Genomic DNA, 25,803 nt, shown 5'->3' with positions numbered 1-25,803 from the left:
CAGCGTGGTCCATTGCAAAATAAAAATGTGAGGCTTCTTGTTTAAAAATTATGAAGAACAAAACAGCGACAGCAGACTATTATTCCTGAGCATTAAACCAAACAGTGGTATTACGAGCTGTGGCCTAGACAACTGCACAGTCACACACCCATGAAGCCCACCCTGTGGGAAGGGGAGAATTAGAATTCATCTCCAAGAATGTGAAGCAATCCCCACCCTGCCAAAACAACAATGAAAATAAACAGCCATCCAAATTAGGGCAGGTTGTGCCCAATCCTGAAGGCTACGCTTGTGACAATGGGGGTGGTGCTGAGGTGGACTTGGGAGCACCGCTCCTACATAACAGACTTTGATAGAGAAGAATAGTTTCTGAAGCTCCAGAGAAACTTCAGGCGCAAAGAATAAGGTGAAGGAAAGGAAACCACATCAGATCTTCCTCTTGCTCTCGGGCCGTCAATGCCTGTTCTTTTCAAAGCGACCCTCTCCTTAGCTCGCTGTGTATATATATCCAGTGCCTTAGGAGCTGGGTGGAGTAGGTAGGGTTGGCTGTAGGCGTGTCAGAGCAACAAAAAGGATAGAGACAGGATTAAATCTCTTTTTGTGGACTGGTTTCCTACCTTCTTTGGCAACAAACCCCAGGGCTCTCAGAGGGGGCCTGGATGTGTGTGGGGGCCTGGATGTGTGTGGGTTCCGGATGACCCAACTCCCTTGACCCTCCGAAGGTAAGACCTAAGCGGAACCGCTGTGATCACCATTCTTGAATCCCTCAAAAGTCACCTCACTTGTAGAAGAAGTGAGTAGTCTTCGAGCATTTGGAAGAGGTGGCAGAGACCGTGGGGCCCAGGAAGCTCGCGACCCGGGAAGCGGGTCGGAGGAGATGCGCCCCATCCATTCAGTCCGCTGCAGGGGCAATGGGACCCGCGAGAACTGTAGTACCGGCAGGGAGGGAAGAGCCGCTCCTGACGAGGCGGCTCCAAGCCCGCGCCACTCGGTCCTACCCCGGCTCTCGGAGGTTCAGGCCCCGGGAACTGCGGGCGGAGGGGGCGGCGACCAGGCACCCTGCGGCGACCAGGTACCCTGCGGCCACTGCGGCCGCTGCTCCTGCCAGCGCCTGCAGGGTGGTGGCTCCGCAGGGCCCGCCCCCAGCTCCCCTTCCCCGCCCCTCACGCCCCCTTCCCGCCCCCGCCCGGCGTCCGGGCCGCGCCGACCCGGCGCCCTGTCCTTCCGAGGGCGTCCGGCGGCAGCTTCTTGGTTGCGACGGCGCCTCTCCAGTGCCGGCGTTGCAACGCTCCGGGCTGCAGAGTCCTCCCGCCTCAGCCATTTTCCCTCCTCCCCCCTCCTCCGTCTCCTCCCCTCCCGTTCCTCATCCCCTCCCTTCCCCCCGCGCGGGGACTTTTCCGGAAAGTTTTTATTTTCCGTCTCGGCTCTCGTAGAAAGAAGCTCCTGGCTCAGCGGCTGCAAAACTTTTCGGTTGCCTCGCCGCTGGCTCCCGCCCTCCGCTGCCCGGCCCTGCGCCCCGCCGAGCGATGAGCGCCCCTCCGGTCCTGCGGCCGCCCAGCCCGTTGCTGCCGGTGACGGCGGCCGCGGCGGCAGCTGCCACCGCACTGGTCCCGGGGTCCGGGCCCGGGCCCGCGCCGTTCCTGGCTCCCGTCGCTGCTCCAGTCGGGGGTATCTCGTTCCATCTGCAGATCGGCCTGAGCCGCGAGCCGGTGCTGCTGCTGCAGGACTCGTCCGGGGACTACAGCCTGGCGCACGTCCGCGAGATGGCTTGCTCCATCGTCGACCAGAAGGTAAGGCGCGGCGCCGCTGCCAGCCCGGCGCCTCCCAGCCGCGCAGGGGGCGCTGCCCGGCCGGCCCTCTCCGCGCCAACTTTCTGGCTCCCGGGGCTCGGCCGGCGGCCAGCCTCGTCGGCGCTCTGGAAGCGGTTGGTCCCGCAACCCAAGGCGCTGCGCTCGCAGTTGCTCATCCTCCTCTCGCCCCATCTTCCTCTATTCACCGATTTCTCTCCAGTCCGCCTTCTTCTCACCCATTTCCAACGTTCTCATCACATTTTAAGGTATCTTGCCCTTTCCTCACCGCGCCCCTCCTTGTTCTTGAGACTTGCCGGCTTTCTTCCCCTTACTCCCCTACGGACCGTGGACCAGCACATTCCTGGCGCCAGAATCCTTTTTCCTGCACCAGAATGTGTCCGGGACACCCTCAGCATGATTGTAGCACCATTCCCTTCCCTTCGAGACCCTTCTCTCAGCACAGATTGGTGTTGAGGGGTTCTGGAATGACCTGGAGACAAGAAATTTCTCACCTGTCAGATAAGCCTTTAAGAGAGTGTGATTGATTCGGCCAGCTGTGAAAACAACTGACCAGGACTGCAGCTCCCCAAGTCCCTGTCATCTTTTAGTTCCACCTCTGTATGAGCATGGAAACACATTTTCCAATGACAAAACCTGAAAGTTGCAACCTTCTTGTTTTTGATTCCCGGGATGCTGATAGTAGGACGTTGAAGTGGTGGGGGTGATGTCCAGGAACACCCCGAGGCTGGCTGTGATGTTAATTTTGAGGCTGTGGGACTCTGGACAGCAGCGACTGAAGGCAGGTTGGAAGAAGGGCCATTATAGGGGCCCAGCCACCCCCGGAGGAAACTCAGTCCACCCACCACTGTTTACAGTTGCAATTTGGATTTTCATTTTGCCTCTGGAGCCATCCAGAGGGATGTTGCATGGAAGAGGGTGATACAGATGTGGGGGGGGGGGGCGGGGCACAGGGTCAGTCTTTGTGTAAACAGCCAGGGTTTCAGGGGTGGAGACAGAGGTCTCTAAAGGTGCTGAATTTCAGCCCTGGAGGACGGACTAGCATTCCTTTTGCTTTCTAATTATCAGTTGAATAATCATGAATTGCTTTCTTCAAACTATTTGTAACAGAGTTTGCTAAACCATAAGGGCTATGAATTGCAGCATTGAGCATAGGGATGTTAAAAGCACCAGGGGCGGGGGTAGGGGGGTGGGGGGGTGGGAAATCACTGATTTAGGAAGTTACAAAAGTTCTAGACTAAGGTAACAATGAGTGCCAGGAGTGCTTAATTATTGAAATTTATATTACAGGTAACTAAATTGTTTGCAACTTCCAAGAAAATGACACATTTTGTCTAATGCTGATATAAGTCATTTCATGCTCCTTTTCCATATCAGTATTGTCTACTGTGGGTGAGCAGGAGCACTCTCCTAGGTACTGCAAAACCCTTGTATACAACCCTCTCCATTTGATGCAGACCAATTAATTAAACAGCAATGCTCCGTAAGCATATATACAATGTAAAATAAAATTTCTTGAAAAGCAAAGGTAATTCTGTAAAATTTTAACTTTTTAATTCTAAAGCAAGTGATATAATGTCAGAGAATATTCAAATTGGGTCAAAGTAATAGTGATAGTCTTCGTTTAATATTGACCAGCTAGAATCTCCCCCTACTTCCTCATAGAGTTCAGAATGGAGAGACGCATGGTTCAAGAGGTTTGGGAGTGGGATTTTAAATGGAGGGTGAATTCCAGGTGTCTCAGAAGCTGTAGAGGTGTGTTACATGGAGAAAGTGAGATGAGAGCAGAGGGAGAGGGGCAGCAAGCCCCTTTGTATGGAATACAACAGGCCTGAAGGTGGTGGCTGGAATATTTAAGGGGAAGTACAGTTAGGAAAAGGCTTTGAATTAAAATAAACTCAAATTGCTAGAAGCCTCAGTAATCTTTTCATAGCGACATCATACCAAGGACATCTGAAAGATGGATTTGCTGTGTGGAGGTTTTAGAATGCCAAAAATGTTATGGCAGAAAGAACACCGGAGTTCAGTCATGAGCTAGTTGGAACATGAGCCAAGACTCTTTGGGAAAAGACAGAGAGAAACATTGGAAAGGGAAAATCATCAGGCCTGATTGGTGACTGATTTATAAAAGTAGTCCTTTTTGTACTTATTCTAGTAGTTCTTCTGTCCCTCAAAGAAGTTTGACAAATTTGACTGTTTGGGATAGTTAAGGTATAGTTCTCACTTTGATTTCTTTTTTTTTTTTTAGGTTATAAAAAAGTTGGGGTTAGACTTACAGATGTGAACATGAGGGCTATTTATATACAGAATACTATAAATAAATATATACTGGATAGTGGTTCTGGATAGAGGACTTTTTCAATTTCTCTATCATCCATCATCTCTTTCAGAACTATTATTATCCCAGCAGAAACAAAATTAAGAGAGCTGAAGGTCCATCACAGGATAACAGGGATCTCTGTGTGGTGTAACAGTAGGAGTGGCAGAGTGTCAGTGTGGAGTTAAGGAAGCGGAAGGGGGTTCTTTCATCTTTTATTTCAGTTTTGTTTTTTTAAGTACCTTATGAGGACATCAGCTATGAGGAAGGATGACAGGAGTTTGGGGAGTAGATGTTTCAGGAGAGAGCAGAGGATTTGAAATCATTTACAATTTACTATGTGAGCTGGAGTCCTATGGAATTTACAGGAAAAGGTTCTCCTGATATTTCTGAGACTTCCACATCTGTTATTTTAAATGTGATAAGACGTTTTTCTTTCACTTTGTTCAGGAGCTTTGTAAATACTAACATAGATCATATGAGCTTTGGAAATATTAGCTGACAATTTCAGTAAGATGCATAGGACATTTCCTATGGGATGAGCAACTGAGGTGTACAAGGCTGCATAAGTTTCCCTGAGAAACTCACCTCTAAATTATTATTGTTATTATATTAGAATTTAGAGTATAGTTTTTCTCTATGTAACAGACAGGATTGTATTTGAAACATTGTGATGATAATTCAACAAAAAACACTTATTTTAAGAAAATGTCCCTGAAGTCTATACTGACTTACATAAGTAAAGAATTATTTGTTTCATCTTCTAGTTTAGATGAAAATCTAGTCTTGCCGTTTTATATGTAACAATGTATGAATGTATAAGATGTTATCCTTTCTTTTTAGAAAGTATTGATCCGGGTTTTTATTTATATTATGCTTATTTATTTAGTTTGCAAGAGTGTAACATTGAAACCTGGTTGTATATAAAGATACGTATTCTGTTAATGTACATGATTATTGTTTTCAGGAGGCTAAAAAAACAATAACAATAATTGACTTCACTTTGAAACATTGTTACTTTCTACTATCAAAGAAACCTTGAATATGCAGACTGAGGAGGAATTGTTTTAAAGCAAGGAAAAAAAATCCAGAGGAAGAGCTAGTTTGGTGTCACAGTTCATCATTTACCTATCTACCACACACATACATAGTTTTTTTTTTTTTTTTTTTTAAATGAGCAGTGTTACTTTAGGGATGTTTGATGCAATCAATATAACTGCTCATTTTGACTGTTATCTTATTAGAAAGACAACTGATATTTTACTCTTAAATGTACTTAAATGGAGTAAGGTATTTGTAAGACTCCTGGCTTATAGTTTCACTTTTCAGAATCGTCTTTTGGCCAAAGAAATTTAACAGTTAGATTTTAAGTAGATAGCTCACTAAAGGAATAAGGTTAGTGCCTTGGTTTGAAAGTAGCATTACTTTGCTTGTAATTGTTTCACTTTAATTCTATTATACATTGTTTTCTTAATAGTTGTGGTGTCATTTTTCTCTTTATTACTAATTTTAGCTATTCCACATACTCCAAATAAATTGAGAAAGTTGGAAGTAATTAGGTGCTTGACTAATCCAACTCCCCTGGACCAACAAACTCCTTTCAAGCTAATGATGGTCTTTGGGGCTTAGGTGTATATATTTTTATTCTAATTTTATAATTGGCTATATTATATGTTTACTGATTTCTCATTTAATATTGAAGTGTAGACTTTGTCTTTTACTGTGATTTTTTTCTTGTCTTTTTTTTTTTTTTTCTTATACAGGGTCTCACTCTGTTGCCCAGGCAGGAGTGCAGTAGCACAATTGCAAGTCACTGCAGTCTCGCCCTCTGAGCTTAAGTGATCCTCTCACCTCAGCCTCTTGAGTAGCTGGGCCTACAGGTGTATTCCTGGCTAATTTTTAAATTTTTAGTGGAGATGGGATTTTGCCATATTGCCCAGGCTGGTCTCAAACTCCTGGACTCAAGAGGTCCTCCTACCTTGGCCTCCCAAAGTGCTGGAATTACATGTGTGAGCCACTGGGCCTAGCCTATGAAGTGATTCTTAAGTAATACAATTTTAGTACTCTAATTTTATTTTTATTATTTTATTTTTTGAGATACGTCCCAGACTATAGTACAATACACAATCATAGCTCACTGCAGCCTCAAATACCTGGCTAACATGATCCTCCTGCCACAGCGTCCCATGTGTTTGGGACTACAAGTATGTGCCACCACATCTGGCTAATTAAAAAAGTTTTTTTATAGAGACAGTGTCTCACTATGTTGCCCAGGCTGTTTTTGAATTCCTCACCTCAAGCGATCCTCCCACTTCAGCCTCCCAACATGCTGGGATTACAGGCATGAACCACTGTGCCTTGCCTATATTTTAAAATTTAAGTTTCTTTTCAAGTTTAATAGTGTAATAAGATTATATTTTGGAACTGTATATTATCTACATATTTAGGTATTATATATGTGTAATATATGTAGTAGATTGTCTATTTTTTCTAATATATTTAAATAAATATATATTTTTAGATTTATCTATGTCTAACTATATTTTAAATAGACATTATCTATTTGTATTTTTAAAGAGCTTCATTATCCTTGTATAGCCTCCAGATGCTGAAGTATTGTTTTTTATTTTGTATTGTAGACTGCCAAAAATGAGGCCTCATCACATATCTCACAATTCCAAAGATAAACTCTGCTTTATGTTTTTCTATCAATTCACAGACTTGTAAACCTTTTTAAAATAGGTATATAGTATTTGACACTTTACACAAGAATATCCTTTGTGACTGTGAAGTTAAAACCATTAAGCCTTATAGTCCTTGGGCTGGGAAGAGTTGGATGATTGGCTGTTTTTTTAAAATGCATGAATTCATTTGGACCTTTAGATTCAGAATGGAGATCAATTTGAAAGAATAAAACTACACTGTATGATGGTGGCGGGGGTTACTGGAATATTATTAATAAGGTTTAAATACTTGCTCCAAAAGACCATACTTCATGACTGCACTGTTTATTTTCACCAAACTCCTATCATAGCTATTATGGGAGATTTATAACTTTATTTTCTAATGATTATTGCCTTTTTTATTTGGTGAGATGATTGTGTGTAAGTCTTCACTAATTTATTCATGCATAACCTTACTAGAGAATACAGAACATTTATAAGTCTATGGATGTATATTTGTGACTTATCTAAGATGACTCAGGTTTAAAGACAATGTGTGTCGTGTATTAAACCTACTGCTTTGTAAATATGTGCATAATAAATGTTGTTATTGATTATCTAAAGCTTAAAGCTCTATAGACTAGCATACTGTCTTGTTAGCAAATAAATTTATATTTATTATCTTATTCTTATCTCAACTATGTAATTAAAATTGTAATATTTAAAAAAGCAATATGGCTACAAGGCCCAGGTGACATCTTTTTCCTGCCCTCTGTTTCAGAGCAAATCTTAGAAGTAGTTATGGTTTGAAACAGTTTCTCAAGTCTCAACCTCTCAGCATTCCTTAAGGACTTATCTAATTATTACCAAATGAAAGACACATTTGCTGATAAAAGTAAAACATATTTTCATTGCTTTTTATTATTTTTGACAGAAAGTTGATTTCAATCCTTTTCAGTTAAAAGTACCAAGTGCAATGTCAATGGTATTTCACTTGATTTTTTTAAAAAGAAAATAAAATAGATAATGGTTCAACATATGGGAACATAATGATTCAAAATTCATAATGATCCAGAATTTTGCAAAATTAAAAGCTTATTTGCAGATCAGCGCTTGATACACAAGAAGGAAGGTGCTTGGAAATGACTTAGGGAGATTGCAATTTGCTGTCATGCTAGCATCTCGAAATTGTATGCTAAGTCATTCTATCTGATGATAGCTAACGTAATTGGTTGTGCTGCATACATATGCAGGAGTGTTATATTGAGATGAGAAGGAAAATTCACTGGGAAACAATTGAGTTATTAGTTTGGCTAAGTCAATAACAAGTCTTTTTTAGATATTTCCACTAACTACCACTTGTCTCTCATGGAATTCCATGCCCCATTATAAAACCTTTAGAAAACCACAATCAGTAATTGTTTATTGATCTTTTAAAGAAGAGTGTAATGGATAATTATATAAAACTTTGGGTGCATGTGCGTGTATGTGTGTATTAGACTGGAATCATTGCATAAGCTCTCAGGCTGTACCAAAGAACTAGCATAATGATCAAGATTGGAGGGCTGGACTCAGACTATTTGAAGTCGGTAGGATGTAGTCGTATAGGTGCTGATGGTAACATGAAGTTTCTTTCCTTGCTTTGTTTTTATATTTGTTTGCTTTGATTTATGTGTCAGGGTAATTAATCTTTGACCTCTGACCTTGTACTATCACTTTGATTAATGTGAAAGATCTAAACCCAAATGTGGAAATAGAGGTAAAAATACAGTGTTTTTTAATAATAAAAGATACTATTCATCTTTTAATTTCCCCAGCATTACTTTAGAGTGATTTTGAAAATGAGAATTCAGTTTCTTGAATCTTTCCTTTTTGTTAGAATCTTTCCTTATTGTTTCCAACATTGTTAGAATATGTTGGAACAAAACAACAAGAGAGTGCATAATTTCCCTCTTTCTCTCTTTCTTTCTTTCCCAGAGTCTCACTCTTGTTTCTCAGGCTGAAGTGCAGTGGCAGTATTGGCTCACTGCAGCCTCAACTTCCCAAACTTGGATGATTCTCCCACCGCAGCCTCCCAAGTAGCTGGGACTACAGGTGTGTGCTACCACGCCTGGATAATTCTATATATTTTTAGTAGGGACAAGGTTTTACCATGTTACTCAGGCTGGTCTCAAACTCCTGTGCTTTAGTGATCCACCTGCCTCGGCCTCCCAAAGTGCTAGGATTATAGGCATGAGCCACTGCACCTGGCCTCATTTCCCTCTTTCTATTAATAGGATTTAGATACAAAGAAAATGGTGATTTTGCTTACAGCTATTAAAAAAAATTTATATTTAAGAATATGAGATATTTCCCTAGGAATTCTTTTAATACTGTAGACCAATTATTTTTGTACCATTAAAAACCAATTGTGATAGCACCACTTGAAGTTATATGGCAGCACAGAAATTCACATTTTTTGGTTTCTTTTTCTGGTCTCACCTAGAAAAACAGATCATTAAATATACAGAGTCTTCAATCATATGGCCACTATGGCTGTTATGGAATATTATATAATTTAAATAGTTAAGAATTTGTATAAAAACAATGCATATTCAGACAAATTTCACCTGTTCAAATGTACAGTTTCCTGTGTAGAAGTTTCTTCCAAAGTTACGAAAGGTTTTATTTGGCTTAAGCCAGACAATTGATATGGCAGCTTAACAATGTTGGCAGACATGAAGCTTAGATTTTAAAATATGCAATCACGCAGGAATTTTGTTCAAATTATTTTGGTGAAAAGGAAAAAAAAATATGCACCCTTCACTAGCTTATTTACATCTGTTCTAAGTAAACCAGTGATTGATGAGGAACTAGTGAATTTATTGCTTGTTTTTAGGCACAATTTCAAGAATTTCTGAATGCTTCTTTCCTTGTCAGCAGCCATTTTCTCCCATATATTTTATAAAATATATTATAAAATGGTTGAAAAGTATTAATGTAGAAAATACAAATGAAAAGTATGAAATGGTGTTGTTGATAATTAATTTGATTTTTTTCCTATACTCTATGTCCTTACAGTTAGGTGATTCTCTCAAGCTGAGCAATTGCTCAGTGTAGGATGAAAAGATTAAAGAGGTTGTTTCTTTGCAGGTATGTAAATATCCACAGTAATCATGAACATATTTATTTTTCAGTTTTGTTTGGTTCCATATCCATTCTGGTTAGGAGTGGCATGTTATACAGGCTTTTGCAAAAGTATTGACATTATTTCACACAAGGTCTTGTACAGTCAGAGAGATTGGGAAGGAGAGGATTGAAGCAGTAGTTAAAAAGTAGCAATAAGGAGTAGAGTGGCAAATTGAAAAGGCCAGAAAAATGGAACATTAGATTAAAGGATCACCACTTGTATTACCACAAGTATTTCGGTGGTGTGAACAGCTGAACATTGAGATCTAATGGTTAGCACCATCTGAAAAGATATTTAGAAGTTCCTAATCAAATTTTACATATGGTACATATTCTTGTCATTGGGATTATAATAAGTGTATGGTTTTTTTACACTACGTAAATTAGTATTCAATATTTTCATAGCTCTGCTTGAATTACCTGTCTCACATTGAGTTCCCTTTTGAACGCTGTAGGTGATCCTACAAAGTTCTTTCTCCCTCCCCAGCATTATAAAGGTATAATTGACTAATAAAAATTGTATATAATATGATATATGATGTGATGTTTTGATACATTTATGTGTTGTGGAGTGATTAAATCAAGCTATTTAACATGTCCATCATCTCACAGACTTACCTTTTCTTGTGTGTATGGTGAGAACATTTAAAATCTACTCTCTTAGCAATTTTCAAGTCTATAATACATTGTTTTTTTTTTTAATTATACTTTTAGGTTCTGGGATACATGTGCAGAACATGCAAGTTTTTTACATAGGTATACACATGCCATGGTGGTTTGCTGCACCCATCAATCTGTCATCTACATTAGGTATTTCTCTTAATACTATCCTTCCCGTAGTCCCCTACCCCCTGACAGGCCCCAGTGTGTGGTTCCACTCCCTGTGTCCATGTGTTCTCATTGTTCAGCTCCTACTCATAAGTGAGAACATGTGGTATTTGGTTTTCTGTTCCTGTATTAGTCTGCTGAGAATGATGGTTTCTAGCTTCATCCATGTCCATGCAAAGGACATGAACTCATCCTTTTTTTATGACTCCATAGTATTCCATGGTGTACATGTGCCACATTTTCTTTTTCCAGTCTGTCATTGTTGGGCATTTGGGTTGGTTCCAAGTCTTTGCTATTGTGAGTAGTGCTGCAATAAACATACATGTGCATGTGTCTTTATAGTAGAATGATTTATAATCCTTTGGTCATATACCCAGTAATGGGATTGCTAGGTCAGATGGTATTTCTGGTTCTAGATCCTTGAGAAATTGGCACAATGTCTTCCACAGTGTTTGAACTAATTTACACTTCCACCAAGTGTTCTTATTTCTCCACATCCTCTTCAGGCTCTGTTGTTTCCTGACTTTTGGTCATTAGAGAAATGCAAATCAAAACCTCAATGAGATACCATCTCATGCCAGTTAGAATACATTTTTATTAAATATAGTCACCATGCTGTACCATAGAGCCACAGAGCTCATTCATCCAGTCTAACTGAAACTTTATATCCTTTGACTAGCTTCTTCCCATTCTCACCCCTCCCCACTTCCTCAGTCCCAGTCTCAGTCCTTGACAACCACCATTCTACTCTCTGCTTCTGTGAGTTGAATGCTTTTAGATTCCACATGTAAGTGAGATCATGTAATATTTATCATTCTGTGCATGGCTCATTTCACTCACTATAGTGCCCTCCAGTTTTATCCGTGTCGTCACAAATGGCAGGACTTCCTTCCTTTTTTTTTTTTTGAGTTGGAGTTTCGCTATTGTTGCCCAGGCTGGAGTGCAATGGTGCAATCTCAGCTCACTGCAACTTCCGCCTCCCGGGTTCAAGCAGTTCTCCTGACTCAGCCTTTTGAGTAGCTGGAATTACAGGCACGTGTCACCACACCTGGCTAATTTTGTATTTTTAGTAGAGATGGGGTTTCTCATGTTGGTCAGGCTGGTCTTGAACTCCAGACCTCAGGTGATCCACTCACCTCGGCCTCCCAGAGTGCTGGGGTTACAGACGTGAGCAACTGTGCCTGGCCAGGAATTCCTTCTTTTTAAAGGTTGAATAGTATTCCATTGTATATAAATATACAACACATTTCTTTATCCTTTCATCTGTCAAAGGACACTTAAGTTGATTCCATATTTTGGCTATTGTGAATAATGCTGCAATGAACATGGGAGTGTGGATACCTCTTCGACACACTAATTTCATTTCCTTTGGCTCTATACTAGTTAGTGGGATTGCTGGGTCATATGATAGTTCTAATTTTTTTTTTTTTTTTTTGGGAGGAAGGCAGGAAGGGAGGGAAGGAGGATGGTAGGGAGGAAGGAAGGGATGAAGGAAAGAAGGAAGGGAAGAAGCGGGGAGGGAGGGAGGGAGGGAAGGGAAGGGAAGGAAGGAAATCAAGCAATGAGAGAGACATTGCCGACCTGGATCTAGAGGTTTACAGGTTGATTTCTTTTTTTGAGAAAAGGAAAGAAAAAAAAAATAAGGAGAGGAAGAAAGAGGAAGAGAAAGAGGGAGAGTAAACGGAAATATTGCTTTATTCTGAAAAAAATTGGGTATTAATAATGGCCAATCAATGTTTCATTTAAACTTATGAATAGGTGTGATGTGGTATTGACAAGAATGTATATTTTGTGTATTTGAAGTGGGGAGCTCTATAAATATTTATTAAGTTTCCTTGTTCCGGATCTGAGTTCGAGTCCTTGATATCCTTATTAATTTTCTGTCTCATTGAGTCTAAGTCTTTATGTATCTGGGTGTTAGGATCGTTAGCTCTTGTTGTTGCATTGATCCTTTTACCACTGTATCTTTGTTGCTTTAAAATCTATTTTATCGGATACGAGATTTGCAACTCCTGCTTTTTATTTATTTATTATTTATTTTTGCTCTCCATTTGGTTGGTAAATCTTTCTCCATCCCTTTGTTTTGAGTCTTTGTGTATCCTTGCATGTGAAACAGGTCTGGATGTAACATGCCGTTGGGTTTTGGCTGTGTCTTTTGATTGGGGGATTTAGTCAATTTAAATTTAAGGTTACTGCCATTTGATGTTAACTGGCTGTTTGATCCATTCGTTGGTGTAAATTCTTCTTTATGTTGGTGTTCTTTACTTTTTGGTATATTTTTAGAAAGGCTAATACTGGTTGTTTCTTTCTGTGTGTAATGCTTCTTTCAGAAGCTCTTGTAAAGCAGGCCTGGTGGTAATAAAATCTCTGAGTTCTTGCTTGTTCATAAAAGATTTTATTTTTCCTTCAGTTGTGAAGTTTAGTTTGGCTGGAAATGAAATTCTGGGCTGAAGGTTCTGTTCTTTGAGGATGTTGAATATTGGCCCCCACTCTCTTCTGGCTTGTAGAGTTTCTGCTGAGAGATCTGCTGTAAGTCTGATAGGCTTGCCTTTGTGGGTAACCTGATCTTTCTCTCTGGCTGCCCTTAGTATCCTCTCCTTCGTTTCAACCCTGGTGAAGTTAACGATTATGTGCCTTGGGGTTGCACTTCTTGAGGTATATCTTTGTGGTGTTCTCTGTATTACCTGGGGTTGAATATTGACCTTGTTTGCTAGTTTAGGAAAATTTTCCTGAATAATATCCTGAAGGGTATTTTCCAGCTTGGGTTCATTCTCTCCATTGCATTCAGGTACACCTATCAAACGTAAATTTGGTCTTTTCACATAGTCCCACATTTCTTGGAGACTTTGCTCATTCCTTTTTATCCTTTTTTCTCTAATCTTTTCTTCACATTTTATTTCATTAAGTTGGGCTTTGACCTCTGATATCCCTTCTTCTGCTTGAACAATTCGAGTGTTTAAACCTGTACATACTTCTCGGAGTTCCTGTATTGTATTCTTCAGTTCCATTAATTCACTCATACTCCTCTCTAAGTTGTCTATTCTCAATAGGATTTCATCAAACCTTTTTTTCAAAGTTCCTAGTTTCTTTATGTTGGGCTACAACATGTTCTTTTAACTCACCAAAGTTTGTTATTATCCATTCCTTGAAGAGTGATTCTGTCATCAGGATGCGCTTGTTCTCCATCAAGCCTTGTTCCATTGTCGATGTGGAACTGTGATCATCTTTAGAGGGAGAGGCATTCTGACTTTGAGTATTCTCAGCTTTTTTACGCTGGTTTCTTCCCGTCATTGTAAATTTATCCTCCTGTCGTCTTTGAATTTACCAACTTTCAGATTAGGTTTTTTGAGTGGGCGTCCAGGTTGTTAGTTCCCAGGGCCAGAGCAGCGGAGTTAAAACTGATGGTGCTTTTCTTCCCAGGATTCTCCTGTCGGGCTTCCTTCTTGTGTCCGTAGTGGGCGACTCTGCCTTCCCGGGGCTCCAAACCTCGGTCAGAAGGGGAACCATTCCCATTTACTCTGTGCGGAGCGCAGCCGCGCCTAGGTGCCTTCACAGCCGCTGCGCCGGTCTCTGGTGTTGTGCTGGGGGCCCCTGCGGGTCCTCCAAACCTGTTTACTCTGCTCCGAGAGCTGCCGCGCCGAGATGCGGCGGAACCGCTGTGCGGCCACCCGCGTTGGCGACCCTTGTGTTTCCTCCACTGGGGATCTTCTGCTCCGTGAGCGACCAGAATTTGTCTGAAAGTGTGGCGTCCTCTAGTTCTCCACGCCTTCACTGAGAGCTGCAATCCTGGAATGTTAGCGATCGGCCATCTTGGATCTTCTCTGATAGTACTATTTTTAATGTTTTGAGGGACTTCTATACTGTTGTCCACAGTGGATTTACTAATGTTCATAGCCTCACCAACACTTGTTTTCTTTTGTCTTACTGATAATAGTTATCGTAACAGGTATGAGTGGTAATTGTGTTTTATTTTCATTTTCCTGATGCTTGGTAATATTGAGCATTTTTTATATACCTATTGATCATTTTTAGGTCTTCTTTTGAGAAATGTCTATTCATTTGCCCATTTTAAAACTGGGTGATTTTTTTTCTTGATATTTAGTTGTGTGAGTTCTTGACATGTTTTGAATATGAACCCCTTATCAGGTTCTAATCCTTCACTAGGATAGCTCATTTGATACTTGACTGATGTTTTTTCATACATGTGATTTGGCCTGCAGTAGCCTCATTACCTTCTGGCTCAATTTTTCAGTGTCACTCATAAAAATATAGGGAAGAACTATTACTTAAAAGACTGTGCCGATTGTATTGGTACAATGGACTGGTATTCCTAACCCATATAACAGTCTTAAGACCACAGGCTTTTGGAAGGAATCCATTCTAGTTTTCATCCTTGTGTTTGCTTCTTTTGTTACTTTCTATCCGAGCCTCATATTTCCCCTCCATTAAATGGGGACAGAATCTGTTTCAAAAGGCTACTAGAATTTAACTCAAAAAGAATAAATAAGGTATGTATACAAAGTACTTAGCAGTTAATAAGAGTTTAGTATGTCAGGCAATATATTATTTCCTCCTTTGAAAAAATCAATTTTTGGGTACTAGGCTTAGTACCTATGTGACAAAATAATCTGTACAACCCCCCCATGACACAAGTTTACTTATATAACAAAACTGTACATGTACCCTGAAACTAAAATAAAAGTTAAAAGATCTATTTTTTACTTAAAAAATATCTACAGGTATGTAGATTTGCTATAATCATAGTCTTCAGTTTCATGGCACATATTTTTCATCAGTCCAGGTAAGGATCCTATTGTGTTATGTGTTACTTTGTTTTATTATTTCTTTTCATCCAGACATTGAAGAACTGTGGTATATGTATGAAGTATTGTATCTTGACAGTTGAAGCTCGTTTCAGTATACAAAGTTTTTCACAAGATAATAGATGGTTAAGATAAAATTAAAAGAGTATTAAGCATTTTAAATAAAGAGGTGTATCTTTTCTTTTTCATAAATAATGGAATAGAAAGAATCTGAATATAATAAAAGTCTAACTTGATATGTCACAAACAGAAACATATTTCTACATCAAATACAACAATTTGTTCAAATATAAAATCCGTGTATCATTAAATGAGCTTGCTTTTTTTTTTGTAAATGGTTTAAGTTACTTTTGAGTAGGAAGTTTTTTGCTTGAAATTTATTTACCAACATTTATGTTGATTTAAATTTCAAACTTAAGAATAAAAACCACATTTCGTTAATCATTAATAAAGATTAATTTGTTAAGTTAAAGTGTTAGTAAAGGTTTTTAAACTGTCAGTTTTGGACATGCCAAAAATACAGAGCCTTTTCCTAGGTCGTCTCAATCTGTTGTATTAATGACATAATAATTACAGATAGTTATGGAACTGTTTCTTTGTTTTGGGTGGATGACTAGCTAGAGAGAGATCAGGGATTCAGTTCTAGTTTAGGTGCTATTATCAAGTTCCAGAGACTTTATCGAATTAGGTTATTTGTCAATAGTCAAATATTTATTCAAGACACTCTTTCTTAAGGTTTCTGTCAATTAAACATGAACACCCCCCCCCCCCACCTTCTAACTCCTCACATTATTGAGAAATGGTGGTAGGCTTGTATTCTGGTGGGCACCAGGGAGTTCTTATCATTACGAAAAGTGATTATGTCGTTTTCGGAGTATTAGGATATCATGGTTAGAATTTAGGGAGGAACACACTTAAGGGAGCATTTGGCAGAGGGACTATGAGGATTTTGGAGACATTTAAGTGTGACTTCTTTGCCACAGGAAAAAGAGATTATTAGGGTGAGACATGAGAGTATTTCTTAGTCTATATGAGGGTGAGGTCTACTGTCCATTTTAAGACATCTGTATAGTTCTGTGATGCAAAGCTGGTATCATCTTTGCATTTAGCATCCTTAAAAGGCTTGTTCTGTGTCTCTAATATGGAAAGCTGCAATTAAGAACATGGTTGACCAACAGAATTGTAGTTTTTAGAGATTGGTTAGTGGAGTTAGACCCTCAGAACAGTAATACTAGAGGTTAAGACCACTTGACCCAACAGCTGTAGCTTTTTCACCATTGTCAAAAGCAGGAGACAGTTGGGGAATGGTGTCAGTTAATCTTTGGTGATGACTTTGAATCAGTGTTGATGAATAGACCTGGAAAAGCTACAATAGGAAAAGTCTCTGGGCTTCTGAGACTCATGGTACCTGAGGGCAGAATAGAACATGACAGCAAAGTTCTGATCTTCCTGTGGGTGGAGCCAGAAATGGCCGCACTAGATCACTGAGGAGTAACAGTGGAAAGACATCTTGAAGGTTGCTTTTTACATGCAGAGTAGTCCTTTTGAGAAATTTCATAAGTGTTACAGGTGAGAGCTCCAAGGGGCAACTTCATGATGATGTGACCGTGAGAATTTTGAAAAGCTTATCCCAGAAGCCTTGAGTCATGATGGACAAGGCTGCAGGGCCTCTTCTGGAAAATTCTGTGAGTGCCAAAGGACCTTGAACCGGCAGTTTCTCCCAGGGTACAATGGCCAGCAGAGGGAAGCCTCCAGGAAGAAAACCTTCCTGACATTTACTCTGTGTCCAGTCTGTATCTTGGCTTTTCATTTGTCATTTCTGATTTTCACAGCAGCCCTTTGTGGTAGTAATTTTATCTGCATTTTAAGGATGAGGAAACTAGAGGTTGTAAATCATTTACCTCAAGTCACATAGCTACTGTGTAAGAAGAAAACCCTCCCAATACTTTATGCACTTGCTTGAAAGACCATAGATCTGTACAGGGAGTTTGATCAGATTGTGGGAGGAAATTTTAATTTTCGTATTATGTTGACTGAAATTTACTTAAAAACACTTAAACTTTGATGCTGTGGGATTGATTTGTTTAGTCTAGAAGGCTCATCTGGAATTCACATTCCAATTAGTGGCCAGCTAGAATCCTAGTCATTTTGGAGGCTACCTTTACAAGGATTCTTTAATTGGTGGCGAGATTGCCCCCACTGCCCACCCCTTCAGCATTTATAATTAATATAGCAAACATTAGAACTGGACTCTTATTGGGGAAATCAGTGAGAGATATGATTGCCTACATACTCCTCACCCTTGAAGAAGCATGGTCTATAGTATGTCTAATTGTAAATTTTTTTTTTGAAATACATTTCTGTTTATGTAGCATAATGTGGTTTGGAATTTGCTTCTCTGGGAACAGTTTTGGAGATAGCCAGTTCTTTCCCACCTGGAAATTTTCAAATCCCACTGTCTTTGTCCAAAGAAGTTAATTACCTTGTGTAATTGAATTGGGCTTCCTTCCAGAAAGATGTGGCCACCAAGTGATTTGGAAGAAGAGATTATGCTAAGACCGTATATTTATCATTGTGGTTCAAAATTAGTAGATGTAAAGAATTTTAGCTACCAGTGTAAATCAATGAATCATTACTGAATAGTACAATGATTCTGAGCAGGTTTTGAGAAAACAATTAAGGGTCCTTTAAAAAAGTGCTGCTCGCTCCCTCCCTCCCACCCTCCTTCCCTCCCTCCCTTCTTTCTTTCCTTCCTTCCTTCCTTTCTTCCTGACAGAGTCTCACTGGGGTCCTTAAGAAAAGTGCCTTTGCTGGGTGTGGTGGCTCACACCTGTAATTCCAGCACTTTGGGAGGCTGACGCAGGCGGATCACAAGGTCAGGAGATCGAGACCATCCTGGCTAACATGGCAAAAAACCATCTCTATTAAAAATACAAAAAAAAATGCCAGGCATGGTGGCATGCGCCTGTAGTCCCAGCTACTCCAGAGGCTGAGGCAGAAGAATTTCTTGAACCCGGGAGGTGGGGGTTGTAGTGAGCTGAGATCATGCCACTGTACTCCAGCCTGGGTGACAGAGCAAAACTCTGTCTCAAAAAAGAAAAGAAATGAAAAGAAAACTGCAGTTCTCTCCTTTCCACCCTCCTCCCTCCTTTTTGACAGGGTCTCTCTCTTTTGCCCAGACTGGACCACAGTTGTGAGATCTCTGATCACTGCAGCCTCCACCTCCTGGGTTCATGCACTTCTCTTTCCTCAGCCTCCCAAGTAGCTGGGACTAGGCACATGCCACCATGCCAGGCTAATTTTTGTATTTTTTTTTTTTTTTAGATATAGGGTTTCACTATGTTGACCAGGCTGGTCTTGAATTCCTGACCTCAGGTGATCCACCTGCCTTGGCCTCCCAAAGTGCTGGGATTATAGTCATGAGCCACTGCGCTCAGCCTGCTTTTCTTTTAGAAGTAGTATTCGGGTTGTATATTTGCTAAGGGTCATTCTTCACAAATATGTATGTTTATTCTTTAAAGTTTGTTTGCTTGCTTATTTTTTGTCGATTATGAATGAAGCCAATTGAAGGTAAACTTACTCCCGTTTGTGCATGATCAATCACAAAGTAAGCAGAAGTTTCCTTTTTACTTCAGTAGTGAAATTGAATTGTGAATTTCCTTGCATCCCTTCACATTGTCTGCGTACAGGGCTAATGCCAATACTTATTTCCCTTATAGACTAATTGTACTTTCCTCAACCTTTACAAAAATGTTGGGGGGTGTGTGTGTGTGAGAATTGACCTAAAGCACATTGATAATTCAGTTCAATTCTAAGGGTTCCTGCCCTGAATGAGTACTGCACAGCATATGGTAAAATAATTATTCCTAATGGACTAGAAAGGTGCTTGAATACTGCTTTTCATCGATGTATTTGGAACTTTTGAAGCTTTAGTACAATGGACAAGTTACATAGAGACTTCTCTTTTCACATGACTTACTAGTAGTGTCTTGCTAACAAAAATACAGCAGTCATCTCCAGCTGTACTAGAAATCTGAATTTGTTAGATGTCTGTTAGTCAAGTACTGTGCCTTGTAAGCCTTATCTTGAGATAACTCATCTTTCACTAATTGGACACAGGGCATCAGTTGTTGCTTGAGTCGTAAGGCAAATCACTCCTGCCTGGGTTTTCTTTACCAAATTATAGGTGCTCAGAAATAAGTGGTTAGCTTCAGAGCAGCCTTTGTGACAGGTGTTAATTTCATCTACTAATGTGAAATGTGAACCATGATGTAGATCCTATAATATTTACATAAATCCAGTAGCTTTCATACATTTTTGAAGAATAAAAAATGACAACTTGCAGGATCTTTGCTTTTTTTTTTTTTCAATTCTTTGAGAAGGATAGGGAGCAAAAGTAAACACAGAGTGAGGATGGACTAATGGAGAGGAGTTGCTGTAATACACTAAATTAAATAGGCTGACCATATGCTCTGTTGTCCAGGAGAGTCCCACTTTCATGCCTATTATCCTGGAATTCTTTTAAATTTATATTCACTAATAAAAACAAACAATAAAGAAAAAAAGAAAAACCTGACTTAGGACAGACATTTTATTACCTTTTGGCCAAAAAACATGTACATTTAAGGAGAAAGGTAAAACTTAAATTTCATAGAGTCATCAAATCATGTATATCATGTATATTAACGATGTCATTTTGGGTAAGTCTTCTGAATGGCTTAAGCTAAAAACAAAAACAAACAACTTAGTTCGGTTAGGATGTTATCCACTTTGAACAAATGTTTCTGTATAACTTAAAAATGAAAAGACACTAACATTTACGATTTATTTCATAATCTAATTGCTGAGATCTCACTTTGAATGTAATATATAAAGAAGTTTCAGTGTACTTTTCAACCAGTCAGTAATCCAAGATACTATAATAGTACATTTGTATCAGACAGCAAATAACTTTGATTATTGTGGTAGTACATACTAAATTGATTGTGGAAGTACATACATTTGTTAACTAAAGTAGTTAAACAGAAAAGTCTGCTTTGATGCTTTAGTGTAAAGTGCGCCTGCTGGTTATGACAAAGGCAGTCACGACAAAGGGAAAATACATGGACTTAGATGCAGAAGGATGATGCTGTTTATCATAGTTTCAAGTTGCATTTTATGGTATTCTTTTCACTGGCAAAAATATGGTTAGCAAAAAAAGGAGGAACACTATACACAGATGTCTTTGATTATTTAGAAAATTTGTTTTTTATTTAAAAAATAAGTCAGCAAATAAGAGAGATAAAATTTTGGAGTTATATTGTCCCAAAATAAGAATGTATAGGCTACAGCGCATATTTGCTTAAGAAGTTCAGAGTCATGGTCTGGGTGAAGCAGATATATCAGTTATACTTAATTCTCTCTGCTTGGTTTCTGTTGATGAATATGCTATTAAGAATTATAGGTTTGGAAGTCATAATGTTGAATATTCTAGCTCTGAAAAATAATGCAAGTCAGGGGACTAAAGTCACTTGAAAAGGAACTTCATTTTGTACAATTATTTCTTTTAGAATTTTCTCTATGGGGACCATTATAATTGTTATATTTTAAATACTTGTTTTTCATTTACTTTGAAAATCACAAAATTGCAATGTGTGGTAAGCTGAATAATGATGCTCGAAGATGTCTACATCCTAATCCCTGGCACCTTTGAATGTTACCTTATGGGTCAAATGGGACTTTGTAGATGTTGTTTAAGGATTTTGAGATAGTGATATACTGTGTTAATCAGGTGGCTCCAGTCCAATCACATGATACCTTAAAAGTGGACGCTTTTCCTAAGTAGGTCAGATGGATGAATCTGAAGAGCAGGAGCAATTCAAAGAATGAGAGAGACTTTTGCTGACTTTGTAGATGGAAGAAATGGGCCATGAGCCAAGGAATGCTGAGGTTCTTGTAAGAGGAAAGCAGAAGGAGTTAGAGTCATGTAGTAGGAGATGTGACAGCAGAAACAAGATATTGGAGTGATTCGAGGAGTAGCTCATATGCTAAGGAGCATAGTAAAAGCTAGAAGCTGAAAAAGGCTAGAAAGGTTTCTTTCTTATGGAAGGAACCACATTTTGACTTTTGCTTAGGTAAACTGATTCGGACTTTTGATCTCCAAAACAGTAAGATAATAAATTTTTGTTTATCAAAGCCAGTAAATTTGTGGTAATTTGTTATAGGAACAGTAAGAAACTAATATGCCACACTCATTGTAGAAAAGGTGAGAAATTCAGATAAGCCCTAAAATCGATCAGACCACTCAAAGTTAAACATAATATTTTGGTGGATATCTTACCGTTTTTTTCTATAAGCAAATATTCTCATCCTAATTCAAATATGCTTTCATTTGCTCTTTTTATTTGATACTTCTATGTCAGTTTTAAAATATAAAATGTTCGGTGCCCTTGGGGGTGGTTTTATGTGAAGGAAAGACTTCAGATAAGTACTTTGGTTTTAGGATTTAATATTCAAGTTATTAAAGTTGCAGGTTCAGATGTTACTTCTTAATCTTTCTAGTAGGACTTAAAAATATAAATTTTAATAAGTCTAGCAGATTTAACAACCACATTTAAGAATCTTTGAAGAATTATGGTATCCTTTACAAATTTATTTAAATGCTTTTAAACATTTGAAATTGCACTTCTGAATTTAAGATCTTTGACTTCTTTTAAATATTTCAGTCACCTGCTTGATAAACCTTTATATGTTCTGAAGTAGTTCTTATACATCGAATAAATTAAACATAAATATTGTGAAATTTTAAGTTTTTCAATATTCTGATACCATACATCCAAACCAAAATTAATTACTTAATTATTTGTATCTAGTGTGCACAAAAGTATAAATGTTATGGTTTTTATTCTCTTAAACTTCTCTACATTTAATTTCAAACCTTCCCATGTTTCAAGATATTTTTTCAACTGTGAAATGATTGTGTGATCTACACAATTTGTGGAGTTCCCTTCTCACCTTGTCACATAATTTTGCAGTTGTCTTCTTGGCTTGATTAAAGTTGTGTAAATGCCAAAAAGCTTTTAGCTGGGACAAAGACTGGATTTTTGTCACAACTTTAGATAAATTCCACAGAATCCTATTTCTGTCAGTGATTTTGTCACTTCAAGAAAGGGGGTATTCACATATCCCACATCCCTGGATTCCATTTATATATTACTTCTTTGTGCTAACAAATCTCAGATTCCTTCTTTGCTTGATCATTTGATTGGATTTTTAATTCCTTTAGCTCTTAAGATAGGCAAATCTCTTTTTTATCTACATGGAAGACTATTGAATTTGATAAAATACTGCACTTTCATGTTCTTTCTGTAAGGCTAAATTAATTCTTACAGATATTAAGTATGTGATTGAATGCTCGGGGTCTCTAGGGCTTTATGCAACCATCTATCTAGTCACAACTCATAAGACCATTCTTCTAACTCAGTATCTTCCCCTGTAAATAAAAGAACACTCATGGCACTGCTTTCTAATGTCTAAATAGAATTGATATACAGATTTATCACAGTATGTTTAACTTGTACCCTACTCTTTGAAATTTAGGATTCTTTTTTTATGTGTTTTTCTTTAAAACATTCTTATGCATAAGCTGTAGCACATTTTAAAATTTTACCAATCTAATGTATATTGAACTTCTTTTGACATTATTTGTTAATATTACTAAAATTAATTCCTAAGATTAAATTGTAGTTTTAATTTTAGAATTATAATAATTCTTTGCTTTTTTCAGTTTGAAAAGTGCACGTACATAGGTTTTTTGTTTTGTTTTGTCTTTACACAGAAAAATCAAGATATAAGTACAAGATGCTAAGATGCAGAATAAACTGTTAGATTCAACAGTCAACACTTAAATGGATTACTGAGTAGATAACATATGAAATATATCTAGTAGATTCACAACAGTTTTCCAGTGAACAAGTAACTTTAAAACCATAGTCTTATATTTTCAACTTCCCTGCTTTTCTTTAAAAAGAGATGGCTTGGTTTTTAAAAATATGTATCACATTTCATTTTGATTTTTTAAAAACAGTTTGGAAAATATACATTTCTATAAATGTTTAAGAAAATTCCATAAAACAATTCCTTAAAAGTAAAAAACTTCATTTTATTCTCATCCAGTTTGTTCTACTCTGCAGTATTCTTTAGAAATCTGAAGTTAAAAAAAACATGTTTTAGATACAAATATGAATGTCATCTTTGACACGTCTATGTTTCACAGAAAGTCCTTTCTTTCACAAAAGAAACAGTTGCTTGCTTATTAAGTACTGTAGAACTGTCTTTGGTAATTTGAAGTATGTTTTGTTTGAGAAGACTTTGGTTTATGCAAAAAGTTTCAGAATTATCTTTATTGATTGGGTCAACCACATGAGAGTATAAACATCACGCATCCAGGGATCTTCACCTAATTTTTTCACTGTTGTATCTCAAGTATCCAGAACAGCGCCTGGCACTGAATGATTGAATAAATGATTTGTCTAATTATTTTCTTGTTATGCTCTTAGAAACAGAATTGTTTGGTTCATATATATAAAAGTTAAGTCTTTTGTTATACCTGTGCTATTTGCTTTCTAGTAAATGCTCTTTTCTGCCTTTGATCCATAATTATTATTCAAATAATTTTTAAAAGGAGATAAGATGCAGCTAGGGAGAATATTGGACGTTACTGGAGGAAATGAACAAAAACCCCGGAGATTTGGTTCTCTTCTGAGGAATTTGATAGTCCTCTCATGTCACTGGGCCAAAGATTTAAAGATAGTGAAAGCCTTCCTTTCTGAGAACATTTTGTGGAAGGGTCTGAATAAATATTTGTTGAATTGAATTGAGTCTGGAACAGAAGGTTGTTTTTTTTGTGGTTTTTAGTGGATACCTAGTTGAAATATTATGAAAAACATTTCAAGGTTTTACTTGTCAAATCTCAGTCTAATTTACCTGGAGATTTTAAGAACATACTTATGCAAATAATAAAAAAAGCCTGACAAATAAAATATAGTGGTAAGAGAGACAGCGATGCAGAGAAAACAATAACGTGTTTGAAGAAAAACATCAGAAAACAGACTCATTTAATCACCCCATGTTAGCTGGAAGTCTCTTTGTCCTTGTTTGTTTTTCTTCCCTACTTCCCACTCACCTGTGAAGTGATTTTGAGAAACTCAGATGGGCTGACAAGGAACATTCAGCAGAGTGGCCTCCGTCCGAGAACTTTTTAGTCACTTGTTTGGCTGCTTTGATGTGAGTTAGTAAGATTACAGTTTAAAAACATTTACCTTTTCCTTATTTTTGTCAATTTATAACCTTAGTTACTTTAACTTTTTACATTTTACATCCCAGTTACTCTTCTGAATTTCTTGTCAGAGGTTAGCTTTTTAAAAAAAATTTTTATTTATTTTATTGTACTTTAGGTTCTGGGGTACATGTGCAGATCATGCAAGACCGTTGCATAGGTACATTCATGGCAAGGTGGTTTGCTGCCTCCATCCACTCATCATCTATATCTGACATTTCTCCCCACATTATCCCTCCCCTAGACCCCCTCAACGGACCCCAGTGTGTGATGCTCCCCTCTCTGTGTCCATGTGTTCTCATTGTTCAACACCAACGTACGAGTGAGAACATGTGCTGTTTGATTTTCTATTCTTGTGTCAGTTTGCTGAGATGGTTTCCAGGTTCATCCATGTCCTACAAAGGATATGAACTCATCGTTTTTTTGTGGCTGCATAATATTCCGTGGTGTATATGTACCACATTTTCTTTGTCCAGTCTATCATTGCTGGGCATTTGGGTTGGTTCCAGGTCTTTGCTATTGTAAACAGTGCTGTGATGGACATATGTGTATATGTGTCTTTATAAAAGAACGATTTATAGTCCTTTGGGTATATACCCAGTAATGGGATTGCTGGGCCAAATGGAATTTCTATTTCTTGATCCTTGGGGAATCACTACACTGTTTTCCACAATGGTATTTTTGTTTTTTAAATTGATACAAGGTCTCACTCTGTTGCCCAGGCTAGAGTATCAGCGATGCAATCACGGCTCACTATGGCTCACTACAGCCTTGACCTCCTGGGCTCAAGCGATCTTCCCTCCTCAGCATCCCAGTAGCCGGGACCACTGGAGCATGCCACCATGCCCAGTTAATTTTTAAATTTTCTGTAGAGTCAGAG

General features: G+C 38.5%; 1 protein-coding gene across 5 annotated transcripts in view; it reads left to right on the top strand.

Annotated features, from left to right (window-relative positions):
• The first annotated feature begins 594 nt into the window (after positions 1-594).
• PRKD1 (protein kinase D1) overlaps positions 595-25,803 on the top strand; it is a 386,482-nt gene continuing 361,273 nt past the window's right edge. For 4 of the 5 annotated variants that reach the window (XM_035260257.3, XM_009005881.5, XM_035260256.3 and 1 more), the window contains exon 1: positions 1,179-1,790. In XM_035260257.3, coding sequence (XP_035116148.1) covers positions 1,527-1,790 — 264 coding nt within the window. In that variant the 5' untranslated portion in view covers positions 1,179-1,526. Of the gene's footprint in view, positions 723-1,178; positions 1,791-25,803 lie in introns of those variants that run through there. The other variant, XM_035260258.3, reaches the window with a different exon arrangement.

This window comes from Callithrix jacchus, chromosome 8 (assembly GCF_049354715.1).
Source record: "Callithrix jacchus isolate 240 chromosome 8, calJac240_pri, whole genome shotgun sequence".
Taxonomy (NCBI): Eukaryota; Metazoa; Chordata; class Mammalia; order Primates; family Cebidae; genus Callithrix; species Callithrix jacchus.
The sequence above is the reverse complement of the archived record's forward strand: the minus strand, read 5'-3'. Positions and strand labels throughout refer to the sequence as shown.